Raw genomic sequence first — 17236 nt, 5'->3', positions numbered from 1 at the left:
GGGTCCCCTGCTGGAGCTGCTGCCCCCGCGACCCGATACCGGATAAGCGGTCGAAGATGGATGGATGGATGGATAGCTATATTCTAACCTGTTCAACTTTCTTTGTTTTACTGGCTGTGATAAATTAAATAAATATGTAGATGTTACCTAAATGTAAGCTAAAGAAGAACACATGCCAACAGATGCCTATGTGAAAATAAAAGTAAAGCAATCCTACAAACAGTACACATTAAATATTTATATATAATATCATATATACTGATTATTACTCCAAATCTTTTATTCTTTCTGCCATCAAGTTATGGTATTTACACATTAGCTACTTTAAATAGAATCTGTATCAATAGCTTACATGATAAAGTGTGCAGTGATGACTATTTTTTGCTTTTTCTTTCTGTAGATATAATATGCTATTACTTTATCATACATTGACATGAGTGGAAAGTTAGCATTTATTAAGTCAATGGTTACAGAAGAACTCATCAGGAACAAAGTCCCCCCCCCCCCCGCAGCTTTAATGTGTCTAAAAGCTAACATTACAGTAACCTTTGTTGAACAAAGTAAAAATGGAAGAAGACGATGCCCGCCCCTTTTTACTTGTTAACATCTTGGTTTGTTGACTGGTTGTTGACATAAGTGTGGCTCTAATACAGTAACAAAAGATGTGAGTGCAAAGATTGTGCAAACACAATTTACAAATACCCTGGGGGCTAAGCACCCCCTGTCTTTCAATCCTAGTGATGTCCCTGTGCAACACACATTAAAAGAATGTATTTTAGATAATTCATCAATGAGGCATACACATATTCAGAATCCCTTTACAGCAAAAACAATTTCATGGACAGATAATGCAAAGGGTCATGTCAAAGAATGATAATATAGGAGAACTGATAATTGAAATGTGGCACCAACATTTAAAAAAATATGACAGATGTAGGCACACACTCTGGCGACTTTTAGCTGCAGAACATTTCAGCAGTGAAAGATGAAGGCAGATGCTCAGAAATATGTAATTTCTGGTGAACACTTGCAGCCGTAATGAGAGCTTCCCCCATATGGCTCCCCTGTTTCTTGTTTCTTACTGCTTCTGCTGCCCCATTTCAGTCCACCTCACTGCTCTCACTACCAATAATTTTTCCATTGCCCTTACCTTTGCCTTTGTTTAGCACATACTGTATAAAGTGTGAAAACATACATAAAGTAAAAACAGCAAAGGTTTATTGCCATCAAGTGTAAATGACTGCAATTAGTGATAGAATCTGGGACACAAGGAAACACATCACATCATTTAAATCAAGTCGCCAAGAGAACAAAGCATAAGGTGTGTGTGTGTGTGTGTGTGTGTGTGTGTGTGTGTGTGTGTGTGTGTGTGTGTGTGTGTGTGTGTGTGTGTGTCTGTGTGTGCTTTTACTATTGAACTGTCTGGAAATTTCAGGTTGTCACTTCCGGGATTAGACTACTGCACAAGAATGTTCAGTCTGTACTTGCCGGGCCTTAGAAGCCAAATCTAAATAACTTCTAGGCTATTGCTCTAATGATCCCTAAAGGTTACGTGGAACAGAGGAAGATTGTTATTCCAAACACAAGGTTTATACCATTCAGCATCTGCCAAGAAAAGCATTTATTTGTCATCTGTCTAAATTAGTCCGGTCCTTGGAGATCTGTTTCTAGCTATGATCAATGCTCCATTGAATCTGTTCTAATCAGTACATCTGAGCTGTGTGTGTGTGTGTTGCAGCGGGAGCTGTGGTCACATGCTCATGAGCAGCTCTTTTGTGTATTGTTTCTTATGGTTCTTGTGACCAGCACGGAAAAGGAGGTGCTCTGTGGTGTTGCTGGCTGCTGTAGTTGACTATGTACCACCTTTTGGTTTTCACTTATTCTTTCTTGGTTCCCAACTAAAAGAAGTTCTAAGAGGCTTTGAACAAAGTATTATACAACAATGAATTATCAGACCCAACAGTTTGATGTCGGAGCTGTCTGATGTTGCCCTCTTCTGATCGCTCCCACGTGGTGTTTTCTTTTTCAATAATGTCAACTGCTATACTGCAGGTTTTGTGTTTCTACTAAACCCCTGTTTTTCCCCTACCCTCTCCTTTTTCCTTCCTTTCTTTATATGACAGGTGGATAATGCCAAAGTTCTCCACTATGTCGGAGCAGGCATCGCCTTCCCCACCAGTATGCTGTTTGTGTGCCTGCAGTCAGCACTGACTTACCGACTGGCCAAGACTCAGGGGGAGTACAACATGGCCCACCTCCGGCTCTGCATGACCCTGCTGGCCTTCGGAGCCTTGGTGCTCAGTATCCTTTACCGCCATTAACAGATGGCAGTATTCGAGGCTGTCAAGTGCTTTAGAATAGAGCGTAGTGCCGCCAGCCTGATTGAGGAAATAGACATCCCCTCCACATTATATCACAACTACAGTTTCCCTCCAGTATTCAATGTTAAATCCTTTCTTTCATGTTACGGGCCCTTTGTACAGCTATACATGAGAGTGTATACACTTACTTGGCCAATAAAGCTGATTCAAAGAATAGATTCAACGATTTGAATGGACATCGCAGAGGACACGTCCAACAGATCTGTTGCAGTCAATTAGGGATGCAACGATTATAGTTGTTGTTGGTACGATTTTTAATCTGAAAAATAATCATGGTTTCACGATTATCACGATTATGATGCATTAATTAATTTCATTGCTAATGTATGAAATCACATGAACACTAGATGTTTGTGTTATTTATTGCTGCTCTTTGAAAGAGAAATAACACACTAACAGTTTTTAATGTTTTGAAAATTATTATATGATCAATCCTCAACCTTTTTATTTAAATTCATCTGATAAGATTATAGACTAGAGGTGAATCAGTCACACCACAAACAAAGGCCAAGTGGGCAACAACCGGGCAACAATAGTGCTGTCCTTCTTAAGAAGAAGTTGGCCCTTTTGGGTCTTGCTAGCTTTTGTGTCTTAAAGATGAAGGAGCTGTTAGAAAAGATGCACCTGTCACAGGGAGATGTGCAGCATGTTGCCAAGGAATAAGTGTGATGGAGAGATCTCTTTGCAACCTTTTTGTCCCACAGGGAATGAAGATGAGTTATTAAGTAACATCAAGTGGTAACGTCGATGACATGTTTGAGCTGTTGTTGAGTTTTGACTCGTACGAACATAACGCTATTGTCAGCTTGCTCACTGACTCGTTAGCGTCAACATTAGACAAGCTAACGTTAACTAACTGGTTACGGTAACAAGCTAACAAACGCTTAAAAACAAAGTTAACAAACAATCAAGTCGCTAGCAAGCGTACCAGCTTGGGTTGAATCCCCCGTTGCGGCTGCAGCTGTCCTGACGTCGGGGGCTAGATCTGCTCTGTGTTTTCCTGGTGTTTGCCAACTTTGTAACGTTAAAAAATTGCAGCAGTAAGTTATCCCACCACGAAGAGCCACTAACACGAACATTAATGTTGTCAATATCTAATAAGAACTGCACGTGTGTACACTGGGTCAGTTAACACTCAGTTAATAGAGAAACTGGTTAACGGCTGCATCCCTACAGTCAATGCTGTGACATTCTGAGAAATATTCTTAGTTGCTTTCTGCTGATAGTTAGATGAGTAAATTGATACCACACTCATGTGTGTACGGGAAAATATGAAGCTGCAGCCAGATTGGAAACAGCTAACCTGGTTTCAGTTAACAGCTTTCTTAGTTTCTTTTTAGGAGGAGTATTGTGACTACAGCCACAATCTGTTTGGCTGCCCACTGGATTGGTTAGGGTTAAGGGTCTTGCTCTTTCACTTGCCCAGATTTTATTCTGTTGTTCCGAGGATTGAACCGATGCTCACCAACTTGCTCCCTAAACTTTAGGCCACCACTGCCCTGTGACATGTACTGTATTGTGAGAACATGCTTTCTCACTGCTTTGCTGTAGTTTTCCTTGACCATGTTTTCAGGTGGTGTATTTTTCTGTCAGGAAAGTTTCGTCCTTCAACACGCATCAGCAATTTTTGAATGGGTGTTCTGCGTCATCATCATGCTGTTTTACGGAACATTTGCCTTGGAATTTGCCGGCATGTCATCAGATACCATGGTGGTGCTGGCTAGAGGGAACCTGGGACTTGCAGGGAGAGAACACAAGGTGGACACACTTGGATCACTGGGAGGGCCCATTCCACACTCACAGGCACATCCTCACCAACCTGAAAACATGTCCATACTGTAACCTGCTGGCACATCTTGATGACACACAGCTGGCTTGTTTTATTCCTTTCAAGCTCTGGTTGTGGACTTAGTTTACTTATATATTTCAAGCATTCATCTGAAGCTTTGAAACAAACCAGGCCAGTGCAGTTACCACTCATGGCAGAGTGACTTCTACTATTTGAGCCCCGGGGTGTAGACCTGCTGCCACAGTGGAGAGCTTAGCTTGTATTGTGCTCCCATCAGAGCTCAGTGTCTCTCAATAGCTTTGTTTGTATTTTGTACATTGCACAAGCGAGAAACCAAACAGCTCAGTCCTGTGACCAGCAGAGGAGTAGTTTATTACTCAGATCAAGAAAATGTACGTCCCTACTAAGATGCTGTAACCTGTTTAAATAAGTGGCCTTGGACCATTTAGACTTTAGATGACTGCCACAATGCTTTTATTGTACTAATAGTAGTGAGGGCTGCTGGACAGCCAAGCTGACAGTATTATAGTGGTAAGAAAAGCAGAGGGAGAGAGAGAAAAAGAGAAGATGGTGTGTAAATGTTACAGTGGAAGCAAGGTCATGCTTGTTTTCCAACTAGAGAATGGATGAATGCAATAAATTCAAAGAAGTCGCGTAGTAAAAGAATAGTATATAAATGTTTTTGTCTATCCTGGCGACGGAACCAAGCAGTCGTCCGCATTTTATAATAATTTAAACCAGCATTAAGCTGTATATTTCATATAACAAATTAAAACAATTGTAATGTCAAAGAGTCCTTCATAGTACTGAATCCCCTGAGAGGTAATCAAAGAAAGTAAATGGATTCAATTATATTAATTACAATATTTTCTTTTATGGAATTAACACCCTACTCCACATAGATGTTAGCTGCTTTAAGCTTACTTTAGGTTATCAGCCTGCATACTTGGTCATGCTGACTGTACGCTAACTTCTATCCAAAGTAAGTCAACCATTTGGCGAGCTGGAGACACAGATATTCTACTCAGGATTTGGTTAATCAAGGCTAGAAGAAAAAGTGAATACAGCACTTGTGTTTTTCAGGTGACCTTTGGGATGATAATATTCCCCTGTGTCTGCTGAATGTGTGAGTACGCACAGACGTTAGCCATAACAACTTATGTCAGTTTGGTTTGTGGTTAAAAAATTGCTTAACACAGCTTTAAAATATGCATCACCAACAACTTTGTTTGAACAGTAGAATTAAAGTATCAATGGAGCACACGTTGTCTTTTTGTGTCGGAAAGCTTTTGGTTACGTGCCATATCATTATTTGAACCGCACACAGAACAAACAGTAGACCTAGTGCCTCATTAAGTCAAGCCTTTGTGACGGAGTCTGAAAAAATATGTCCTTCCCTCTCGTTGTTACTATATCAACCTTAAACCTCAAATTGATTCAACTTATGAAAGAGAGATGATACAGTGTCCAGAGGCTAAATGCTTACAGTACCAGCTAATTCAAGCCAGAGCAGTGGGTTTATTGAGTTTGGTGAGGAGGCACACATGTGTTTTCAGGTCCTATGGACGTAGTTCTGCATCTCATTACTCCCCAACAAGGAGCAGAACCATGCTGTCATTGCTTTACCTAGTAACTCTTTCTTTAAACTCTCCATAGTTGGGAGTTTTTACAGCATGTCTAGCTGGTGTAGTGGAACAAGGAAAAAACGATTTGTAAAGTAAGAGATTAATGAGATGCAGTATCCTGCCTCTGTGTTACTGTACAGCAGAATACGCCAAACATTAGTTTGCCTGTGGTAACGGTGCTGAAACACAAAAGGCCTTCTCCTGTAATTTCTGCTGAGGTTAGCTCTGTTTATGAGCTTGAGACTAGGGCCAATGTCAGCATCATTGACTGCTAATAGTGGAGGAACAGGGACAGAAGGCTGCATGCACGCTTGTGAGTGCCAGGAATGCCAAAGCCGATATTTGGCACAACCCATTCATTTACATTGAAAAATGCTCCTGGCTAATAGCTACACTAACTTGATATTTTGATATCTATCAGTTTAGTTTTTTATTTTATTTTAGCCTCATGGTCTTTTTCTTACAGTTGTCCCTCCTATATTGACTTTCTCTGACATTCTGTGCTGTGTTGTAATACAGAGTTGTGCCAGAATTACGGTTTATATTTTGTTGGAAATTTTTAACATCTCAGTTTAATATTACCGCACTTTGAGCTCTGTGGTGAAACCCAGAGCAAGCAGAGGGTTTACAATAGTAATAGTCTTGTTAGTAGGCTTTTACTCAGTAAAAATATCACTTCATCATACCACAAAGGGCCACATGATGGGCAGAGGTTATGTTCTTGCCAGTATTTTGGGTAGTTGCTCAAAAGCTAATTGTTCATTAACAGCTTTACAATTTGTTACAGAAGGACTGAAATGTAGTAATTTACCATATACTGAATGTATGAATACTAAAGTGGAAAAGCTTGTTCATGCTGTTCAACAGTCAAAACAACACCAGACCCACCTCTGATCCCTTGCTTCTCCCTACTGGTCAAACGGCTCATTGCATGTAAAGTTCGTTGGAATCAGAGCTGTAATGTTGCAGCTTGGCTACTTACTGTAATGTTTTAGCTCGACAGCTTGAAACATTTTTGTATTCACCGCATATTATTTTCAGTCATGTACATGTTGAGGCCAAATCTGCTTTTGTTTTACTTCTAAATTTATTAAGAGATTTAAACTCCCGCCTGGCTTTAGTTCAGCAGTAATTTTCAGATTTGGTGCATTTTAAGTGTTAAATGATGCTGTTCTAGCAAGAAACATTTGTTATTTTACCAAATGGATGGTATGAAGCTATGTGCACCTGTTTCCAGCTGAACACTACAAAAAGGTCTTTTGAGAACTTAGTCAGATTTACATTTTGCATTGCTGCGTCCTTGTCATTATTTCATGTAAAACTCTCTACTTCCTGTCCTTTTTTCCTTTGCACTCAGGAAAATATCACAACACCAGCTGCATTGTTTGAATTTAAGCAAAATGAACTGTACTTGCTTTAACCTTCTGTTGTCTTTCTTTTAATGGCATTCATTTTATGTTTGAGGATTTGTTATGTTTGTATGGTATTGTGTAATATAGGTGGTATTATATAATAGATTATTTTTGTTAATCAAGACTCTATAAAGCTTACAAAAATAAATATTCCTGTTTAGTTTGCTTGTGGAAATGCTTATGCTGCTCACGTCAACATGGTTGGCATAAAAACTAGCTCACTCATGCTATCAGTAGATCATTGGTGAGAGCATGCGGACAATCCAGCGTCTGTAAACCTCACAAACATCTGTTACTCAATACGTCTTTGTTGAAATGCAAAATGCTCCCCATGTGCCTTATATATTATTTTCATAATGAAAACCAAAGAGGTTTAGGTTGTAAATTCTATTTTGATAAAAAGTCATATGATTGTGTATATATACAGTATGTCTTAATGTTCAACAAATAAAACTGTTTAAAAATAACTCATGTAATCCATTTTTATTTTCACCACATAAGTGATTATCTTTAATTTAATGTTTAATTATTTACATTGTCAAGTTTCTCTGCCAACAGAGTTGACAGAAGATGACACAGATCAACACAGTAAATAAGAGGAAAACTTCTCTTACAAAAACAATGTTGGCTGTAGATGAAATCACGGGTTGTTTCACTCACCATAAACTCTTAAACCGCTACAGACATGAAGTTTAAAGATGAATACTCATGAATCTTCCTCAATCCCATCCGATGGAAATAATTATATTAAATACTGTGTGGTTAAGCAAGGATGAAAGCAGACCTAAAATTAAATTTTCTTAATGCCCTGTTGAGAAACATAATACAGTGGTGTGAAAAAGTGTTTGCCCCCTTCCTCATTTCCTGTTCCTTTGCATGTTTGTCACACTTAAGTGTTTCGGAACATCAAACCAATTTAAACAATAGTCAAGGACAACACAAGTAAACACAAAATGCAATTTGTAAATGAAGGTGTTTATTATTAAAGGTGAAAAAAAATCCAAACCATCATGGCTCTGTGTGAAAAAGTGATTTCCCCCCTTGTTAAAACATACTATAACTGTGGTTGTCCACACCTGATTTCAATTTCTCTAGCCACACCCAGGCCTGATTATTGCCACACCTGTTCACAATCAAGGCATCACTTAAATAGGAGCTGCTTGACACAGTAAGGTCCACCAGAAGATCCTTAAAAGCTACACATCATGTCGAGGCCCAAAGAAATTCAGGAACAATTAATTAATCATTATCACTTGCCGTGATAAAAGGAACTATGAATTCTGCTGTCTACCAAGAGATCCTGAAGGAGAATGTCTGACCATCTGTTTGTGTACTCAAGCTGAAACGAACTTGGGTTCTGCAGCAGAACAATAATCCTAAACACACCAGCAAGTCCACCACCAAATGGCTGAAGAAAAACAAAATGAAGACTTTGGAGTGGCCTAGCCAAAGTCCTGACCTGAAACCTATTGAGATGTTGTGGTATGACCTTAAAAAGGCCGTTCATGCTCGAAAACCCTCTAATGTAACTGAATTAGAAAAATTCTGCAAAGATGAGTGGGCCAAAATTCCTCCAGGACGCTGTAAAAGCCTCATTGCACGTTATCGCGAACGCTTGGTTGCAGTTGTTGCTGCTAAGGGTGGCCCAACCAGTTATTAGGTTTAGGGGGCAATCACTTTTTCACACAGGGCCATGATGGTTTGGATTTTTTTCCACCTTTAATAATAAACACCTTCATTTACAAATTGCATTTTGTGTTTACTTGTGTTGTCCTTGACTATTGTTTAAATTGGTCTGATGTTCCGAAACACTTAAGTGTGACAAACATGCAAAGGAACAGGAAATGAGGAAGGGGGCAAACACTTTTTCACACCACTGTATATTAAATACTCCCTTCTTAATCCAAGGGAAGGATCTCAGTCTGCAATATAGAGCTGTAGAGAAAACTTAGCACTTCACATTGAGTAAGAAATTAACTAAATATCTATAAATACAAGGAGATCCGCAACTACTCTAAGCCAGATATTGACTCGGATCAGCATAGGCTTCAAACATTGTAGAAACGCAGCAATTGTAAGACACCAGTGGCGTAACTCAATGCTTTTGTCTCAACACTGTGCAGCTTGGTAATCCACTGCAGAAAGCAAAGAGAGAAGATACTTCAAGTTCTTTGCTAAATGGGTCACATCTACAAACTCAGTCACAGCAGCAGGCCTGCTGGTAAAAAAAAGACATACAGATACAAATCAGCCACCAGGTGAGATGTGAGGCAATAAAAACATCTTGATGAAGCAAAGCAGGGCTAAACGGATGGCAGAAAATAAGCGCAGTATGAATACTACTACTAATACTACTGATAGTATGAAGAGTGCATGGCTTGATTGAAACATCAAGAGATAATAGTTATCTCCATGTTTAATGACCGGTCTTGTTGCACGACGATGATTGTAATATTACAAACAGCTTTCCGTAGCACACATTACAAAATAAGACTTAGAAAAGAATTTTAGTCACAATAAAAATATTGTTTTCTTCTAAAGTCGTGGCTTTGGTTAAGCTATAATTACACTTCTGACATTTATAGGATAGTCACTGATAAAACCCCTGCTGTTGTCAAAAGCAACTTTTGTAAATGAGGCACTGAGGTTGTTTCTGTACACCATACGTATCACGTAAAGGAACATTCACAGCATTGAGACAAAACACTGCTTCTAATGGGGTAGAGGTATTTTTCTTGAGAAGGATTGTATTTGGTGTAGTGTTCCTTTACGTTACTAAGGAAGATCTGTGACTTGTATGTATATTTATAAACAACCAATAATTGGATGTTTATGGACAGGGGTGGGATTGGTTGCTGTAATGTCCTCTGCAATGTCTCTCTTCTCATTGGTAGTGTTCCATTATATGTTTGTTGGCTACAACCACTCTCGCATACAGCAGTAATTGTCTTTCATCTCTTTAGAGTTGACCTATCACTAACTTTGGCTTTAGTTCTTCCTACTGAAAAATGTCCTATTGTTTGAAGGAGCTGGCGGTTTTAGCCCCACGAAGAGACGTCTGGTTCAGCCTCCATGTGAGTCAAACAGGACGAGCAGATGGAGTATTTAGAAGACAAGCTTTTTGGCCATCTCCCAACTGAACTCTGGTCGACCAAAGTGGCCATAAGAAGCTGTCTGCTGGTAGATCGGCCTCTTCAGATTCAGTTCCCTAAGGAAAAATACAATGCAAAAAAAAGAGGTGAGATAAATAAGGACAATCGTATTTACTAGGGACAATGTTTAAATCGGTAGCACGGGATGCCTCTATGGGAAACAATCGGTGAAACTCCTAACCCACAAAATTCAAATGTCACGTATTAATGATCTGATGATTGCCTTGCGTGGAATTTGACATTGGTTCATGCCTATTACTTGTCCCTGTACAAATATGAATTTCTGGGTGATTCTATGGGATTATGGGAAGGGATAGGCAACTAAAAATGCCTTGGCTTCACCCTATTCTTTTTTTGGTTAGATACGCTGGCAAAGTCTGGTAAATATTTGTTTATTTCATGTACTGTATGTTAACCAAAACAAAATTCATCATCATTATACATAAAATAAACAATTGAATGTTCTGATCTTTCTGTCTGTTATTACATACAGCCTTCACAGCAAAAGAGAGAATTGTAAAGATAGAAAAAAACTATCATCTTTAACCCACTATGTGAACAATTTGAAAATGGCTAACTTTGGTGCCTTCTAGTGGTAAAATAAAATTATGTATTTTCATGGAGTGCCAATAGTCTAATTTTAATAGAAACAAAAACATAAGACATCAGACTTTAATACATGTTATAATAAAAATTCTACCCACAGTGACTTTAAACCAAACAGCCTTGACATTGTCTTGCATAAGGAGGACACGGAGGTCATATCATCATGGTTACCTGACAATGACTCCTGGCCGCAGGTCAAAGTTCTTGTTGACAATCTGGAGCAGCTCTGACTCTGTTTTCTGGGAGGAACCGTAGGTAAACAAGGAGATGGAAAGAGGTTTGGCCACTCCGATGGCATAAGACACCTGTAACAGGCACACACACAGAATGGTAGATAGAAATGTTTTTATCAGCACAGCTTAAAGCTTTAGTGTGTAACTTTTTGATATTAATTAATGTCCGCTACATTCAAGCCATTGCCAAATGAGTTGCTACAAAGCTAACGACTATCAGCTCCACACAACACTCTCTGTATTTCTCATTATGGCTATGTTGAGAAGATTGCGTTTTTCAGTGACTTTCGGGCTAAGTAACCCGAGTTAAATCTTAATGTGGGTAACTTCAACTAATAACCTCTTCTGAAGAGTCAATCATATTTTTTTTAATCCTCTGTGTCCTCCTTGGCTACTAGCAACTGCATGAAGGAGGGTTGGGGGCTTCTCACGATCACAGAAGACTTGTATCATGTGTACGCTCCGTTTTGTTGTTTGTCATGGGGGAGACTGAAACAACGCACCATGGCTTTAATGCTTCCTACGCTGGTCATGTACAGTACACATGGGTGAATGAATGATGCTGTGGGCTCACCTGAACCAGAACTCTCCTGCACAGTTTGGCTTTGACCAGAGACTTGGCAACCCAGCGAGCAGCATAGGCAGCAGAGCGGTCAACCTTTGAGAAGTCTTTTCCAGAGAAAGCTCCGCCACCGTGAGCGCCCCACCCTCCGTATGTGTCTACAATGATCTTCCTGCCTGTCACACCAGCGTCACCCTGTTATTGAAAGAAGGAAAGATGAGCAAAGATCAATGACTTTTCATGTTTTTTTTTTAGATGAAATGAGCAGCTTGTGTGTGATGGTCACCTGAGGTCCTCCAATGACGAAGCGACCGCTGGGCTGAATGTGGTAGATGGTCTTGTCGTCCAAATATTTGGCTGGAACCACGGCATTGATCACCTAATAGAATCAATGCAACATTAGAACCAAATAAATGACTTTGACCTAAGCAATGCATTCATCAGAGGCCAGTGAAGTATGTTTTTAGAATCTACCTCCTCCTTGAGGACCCTCTTCTGTTCCTCCAGAGAGATGTAGTCGTCATGCTGGACAGAGACTACGATGGTGTGAACTCTCTTGGGGATCACAGCGCCGTCCTTCTGGTCATAATGTACCGTCACCTGTGGGAAGAAAACAAAAAGTTGGCACACATTATACATTTATTACAGTATAATTACGGACTTACTCTGCAGTTCTCTCTTGTTTACCCTCATTTATCTAGTTTCCTGCTGCTGAAAACAATCAGAAACAATAAACTAATTCACATAAAGACTACAGTGGATTTGTTTCGGGAGGAAAAAGAAAAATATTGCATATGTTGTAATACTTTGTACAACACATGACCTCACCTGTGTTTTTGAGTCAGGACGCAGCCAGGCAATGTTGCCGGACCGCCTGAGTTCAGCCATCTTGGAGTTGAGTCTGTGGGCCAAGACGATGGTGAGAGGCATGCATTCCTCTGTTTCATCTGTCGCATACCCAAACATCAGACCCTGCAGAGAAAGAGAGTCAGAACAGAAACAGAAAGATTTAAACTGTATTTTGAAACAGATCATCATCAGCAGGAAATAGTCATATTGACTGTCTCTGCAATAAAAACAATGACAAAATATTAATAATGCACTGTGAGATATTGCAGCCTGTGAGGAGTATGCTGGAGCTAATTGAGATATTAGTCCTGTCACAAGACAAGACATAGTAAATGAAAAGAGCACTTCTTAAAACAAACATGAAGGTTTAAAGGACATTAAAATAGATGTAGACGTATAAAATATAAGTAAAATTAAAAGATAAATCAAGTACAATAAGATAAATAAGAAAAAGTTATGTTTAAAAAAAACATGGTATTATAGATATTGCTAAATTTATTTTAATTGTTGACTTTTTCAGATTGAATTACACTTGAACTTAAATTACTCAGAAGGAATACATTTACTTTTGATAGTTTATGTACATTAAGCTATAATTGTACTTAAGTAGGATTTTAAATACAGGACTTTTTCTTTTGATAGAATATTGACTTAAAAAGTAAAAGATCTAAGTAATTCTTCCACCACTGCTGAATCATCTCACTTCTTTAACACTGTAGTATTGAGTCTAACAAATAGAAACAGAAGTCAGATACAACAGCCATCCAGCCCTCCAGCAAACATGAGCCAAAGGTCACATTGTCCTGTTGCAAAAGTCCTACCTGGTCCCCCGCTCCAATGTCCTCCTCCTGTCTGTCAACATGGACCCCCTGAGCAATATCTGGACTCTGCTGCTCCAGAGCCACCAGCACATTACACGTCTTATAGTCAAAACCTACAGAGAAAAAAGAGAACGAGAGCGATAAAGCTGACAACACAGAGCACATTTTACTTCTATTTTCGTTGATTTCAAAGTTGTTTTCTCACCTTTGTCAGAGTTGTCGTAGCCAATGTGTTTGATGGTGTCCCTCACCACCTTCTGGTAGTCCACGTTGGCCCGAGATGTGATCTCTCCACAGAGTAACACCATGCCAGTCTTACACACCGTCTCTGTCAATACAAACAACACATTACACATCATTTTAAACATCTTGTGAAATTAGAAAAGCTTTGGGCACAGTTCTACTTTTTGACTTCTATCACAAATAGCTGTTGCAAAGACAGCCCTTGTTGCCGTTATCAGCTAATTCTGAGGGGGTTGCGCTGAGTGGTGAGAGCTTGCGATTCTCAGAGGACAAAATTATAATACGATAAATAATCTAACAATCCAGACGATTTAAACTCCAGCTGAGATTTACATCCGTCGGTTTGTATGTCAAAACTGACTGCATGTTGCCCTTTGTCCTATTTAGGAGAATTTAAAGAACAACTTAAGATATTGAGATGACATTAAATCAGTTTGAATTCTAGTTTACTTACCACAGGCCACTTTGGCATCTGGGTCCTGCTTCAGGTGAGCATCCAGGACAGCATCACTGATCTGGTCACAAATCTTGTCTGTGGAGAGGACAAGCATTACGTTTAGAATTCAGAACACGGACAGTGTGATTTGAATGTATTACTGCAAAGAGATTTCTAAATGTATGTGTATGAGTCTTTTGAGGCAGTAATTTCAATTTTTGAAAAACAGAAAAAAATATATTGTAGCATTATTACATTAGGTTCTACAAATATTTCTCTGAAAGGTTACAGGCTAATATTTCAAACAGGACAAGCGTTGGACATTAGTTGTATAAGTCAGCAGCAGGACAATGTCTCACCAACCACTCCATCTTAATCTGTCATCCTCCTGAAGCACGCAATACACAGGTTACATCAGAAACAACATCAACACCTGGTTGCATCGGCTTGACACAACACAGACAACCTCAATAAATTGTAATTTCCCCACTGGGGATCAATAAACAGTATACATTATAAATGAAATGAAATGTATAGTTTAGTTCTGAGATACGGAGGAATTGAAATAATATTAAACATTTTGTCATCGTCACTTTAAACTGACTACATCGATTTACAGTTGGTTTACAGTCCGTAGGTGTAGTACTATGTATCTTTGATCCCCCCAAAAAGGCCACTATCCGTGGGAACAGCCCAGACCTCGAGGTGTGTTATCAAATCAAAAGTTGTGTGCTGCAGCTTTCCACCAAGGCCACACACCTCTGTAAAATGTTCAAACACTGTGGAAAGTTATTGAACTGGTAACTAGATCTTCATCTATTTCTTTTTGTTTTTAAGACCTAAAAGACTTTAAGTAATGTCTACTCCATGAACTACCGAGTGAAATGTGATATCTATCTACAATAGGGGTGTACTTTTTGCCATATTTCTTTAAAAATGAATTGAAAAAACAACGCTATGACACAACAAAGATGAAATTCTCAGATTCAAAATCAGGTTAACTGATTTCCTAACCCTCTGGTTTTACACAATTGAGCCATTACCTGTGAAGCAACTGGTTTACTCTGCTGAGTTTACTGATTATAGATTTAGGCCTTTGTAACATATTTGTGAAAGGATTACAACACTTTGAAACAAGTGGGTGGGGGAGCAGTGTAAAGGGTAGATTACATTAGGTTTTATAATTAGCTTTCTCAGGTGTGTATAGAACATCTGGGCAACCTTTAACATAATTGCTCCTTTTTAGCATTTATAAGCATTGTATAAATTATTATTAAAAGGGTGTGTTTAATATACATTAGTTGTCAGCAATTATAACTTCTCTTATGAAAATATATTTAATGTATAACAACTGTATTTTACCATATTGCAATTAATCATACATCAGCCTCCACTTATGGTTGCCCAAAGGAGGAGTTAAAGTGGTTGACAAAGACATTTATAAAGACATATAGCTGCGTCTATAAGTGATGTTATAAACCATTTATTAAATATTTATAGAGTGTTATTAAATACTATATAGGGGGAAGTAAAGTTTTGCCAACGTGGGATTGACAAGAATTGACAACCATATACCACATAGAAACTGTAATGGGTCATTTTAATGAGGTTAATGTCGTTCTATTGCAGCATTTTTTAACTGACATGTATTTGTATTTATACTTATTTCAGTGTCAACATGCCAGCTGTATCTTCGCATTCGAGTCCACATGACACTTTTCTTCAGTGTGCAACCGTACACCAGCGTCACACACATTCACCTCCTGCTGCCCATAAGTAGGAGTGAGAGTGAGGGGCAGTTAACACATGTTGCTGTGAATGGAATACCAACCATGCTTGGAGAGTAAATATTCAGCACTGTGGAGCTACTTTGGACAACTTGCCTTGAGTCTGTTCCTATGTATGTATATGTTTTAACCATGAGATATTAAATCTATTCCTCTGTGTGTAGATAAGAAAAAGGTAAAGATGTGTTTTGAAAATGATATATTCTGGATGTGTTTACAACAAAGTGTGAAGAAATCTGTTGTGAACTTGTGAAATATCTCATAGTAAACTCACTAAAGTTAATTGGAGACTCACCTGGATGTCCCTCTCCTACGGACTCCGACGTGAACATAAAGGAGCCATCGTCCAGCATGTCACTCATTTTTCTTTACAAGGCCAGGTATTCGGCAAGACTCAGAGAAAAAAGTTTTCTCAGCTCCCTCCAACAAGCAGATCTGAAGGCTGCTTTATATTCCTGCTGGTTCTCTTTAAGAGTAAAATGAAGAAAAAAGGGGCCAACAGCCCTGCAGCCAATACAAAGTCTATCCTACAAAACTCCACGCCTGTGTCCACATGGCCCAATATATATGGCGCGCGCACACACACACACACACACACACACACATACACACACACACACACACACACACACACACACACACACACACACACACACACACACACACACACACACACCATGTGAATCCATGGGACAGCCCATTCCAGGGGGAGTGGATGATGGGAGGGCATTTACAGCTTGTGTAAACTGCTTTGAAGCACCTTGTGTACAGTATGATACTTGAGTGTGTTTAGAGTCATCACCTCCATATTGACAGCTCTGCTTTTTAGGGTGGAAGTCTGGGAGCAGGAACATCTTAATTAGGGGTTCCTCTCCCCTTGTCACACCGGTGGCATGGCTCTGTCTGCTGGAACTCATCCAGATCAGGGCAGCTGATGGATAGAGGGACAGAGAGAAAGGGGGCTGTTGTCCTGTGCAATAATGATGCAATTACTTCTGTTAACCTCATGTTCAAGGAGTTTGTTCAATAGTGTTTAAAGAACACAGAGTAAATGCTCTGGAATATCATTACAAAGCAATCAAAACAATGACATATGCTCATAGTTTAAATCATTTTTCAAGCAAAAAAAGCAAAAGCTTTGATGGTTCTACAATTCGTTACTTTTCTTGTTCTAACATTTTGATAAATTCCAGTAGTGGCAAGTAACTAAATGTACATTTAATCATGTAACGTACTTTAATTTAATAGGCTACAATTTCAAGGTACTTGCACTATACTTTTTACTACTTTATACTCATTCTCCACTACACTACATGTATGTGACTGCTACAGTTACTTTG

The 17236-nt window shown here is 39.1% G+C and overlaps 2 protein-coding genes and 1 long non-coding RNA gene across 4 annotated transcripts in view; 1 reads left to right on the top strand and 2 right to left on the bottom strand.

Moving 5' to 3' along the window:
* The window catches only part of LOC117960598, a 9528-nt gene extending 8782 nt beyond the window's left edge, over positions 1 to 746 (bottom strand). The window contains exons 1-2 of the long non-coding RNA XR_004660181.1: positions 598 to 746; positions 260 to 268 (exon numbers count right to left, since the gene is read on the bottom strand). This is a non-coding gene — a long non-coding RNA (uncharacterized LOC117960598). The remainder of the gene's footprint in view (positions 1 to 259; positions 269 to 597) is intronic.
* Positions 1 to 6761, top strand: part of zgc:154058 (uncharacterized protein LOC795538 homolog) — a 21936-nt gene extending 15175 nt beyond the window's left edge. The window contains exons 7-9 of one of the 2 annotated variants that reach the window (XR_004660180.1): positions 2124 to 2301; positions 3955 to 4345; positions 4448 to 6761. Coding sequence is in view for 1 of the 2 variants with exons in the window: in XM_034898582.1 (XP_034754473.1) it covers positions 2124 to 2301; positions 3955 to 4223 (447 nt within the window). In the remaining variant the exon portion in view is untranslated. Of the gene's footprint in view, positions 1 to 2123; positions 2302 to 3954 lie in introns of both variants that reach the window. The other variant, XM_034898582.1, reaches the window with a different exon arrangement.
* A 2339-nt stretch (positions 6762 to 9100) lies between these two features.
* mat1a (methionine adenosyltransferase I, alpha) lies at positions 9101 to 16456 on the bottom strand. Its single transcript, XM_034898580.1, has 10 exons — positions 16192 to 16456; positions 14128 to 14205; positions 13636 to 13758; positions 13431 to 13543; positions 12589 to 12732; positions 12235 to 12360; positions 12047 to 12139; positions 11773 to 11955; positions 11137 to 11270; positions 9101 to 10415 (listed from the first exon to the last, which is right to left on the bottom strand). Exons 1-10 carry the CDS (start codon positions 16256 to 16258, stop codon positions 10313 to 10315), a joined length of 1164 nt encoding a protein of 387 aa, XP_034754471.1. The 5' UTR covers positions 16259 to 16456; the 3' UTR covers positions 9101 to 10312.
* Positions 16457 to 17236: the final 780 nt, after the last annotated feature.

This window comes from Etheostoma cragini, chromosome 17, assembly GCF_013103735.1.
Source record: "Etheostoma cragini isolate CJK2018 chromosome 17, CSU_Ecrag_1.0, whole genome shotgun sequence".
Taxonomy (NCBI): domain Eukaryota; kingdom Metazoa; phylum Chordata; class Actinopteri; order Perciformes; family Percidae; genus Etheostoma; species Etheostoma cragini.
This window is presented reverse-complemented; position numbering and strand designations above follow the sequence as displayed.

What these genes read in the sequence shown, in the direction of transcription:
- mat1a (XM_034898580.1), bottom strand. Translation starts at nt 16,258, where the DNA reads ATGAGTGACATGCTGGACGATGGCTCCTTTATGTTCACGTCGGAGTCC. An exon ending in CTACGACAACTCTGACAAAG is followed by an intron (nt 13,544 to 13,635) that starts GTGAGAAAACAA and finishes TTTTCTCTGTAG; the next exon opens with GTTTTGACTATAAGACGTGT. An exon ending in ACATTGGAGCGGGGGACCAG is followed by an intron (nt 12,733 to 13,430) that starts GTAGGACTTTTG and finishes CTTTCTCTGCAG; the next exon opens with GGTCTGATGTTTGGGTATGC.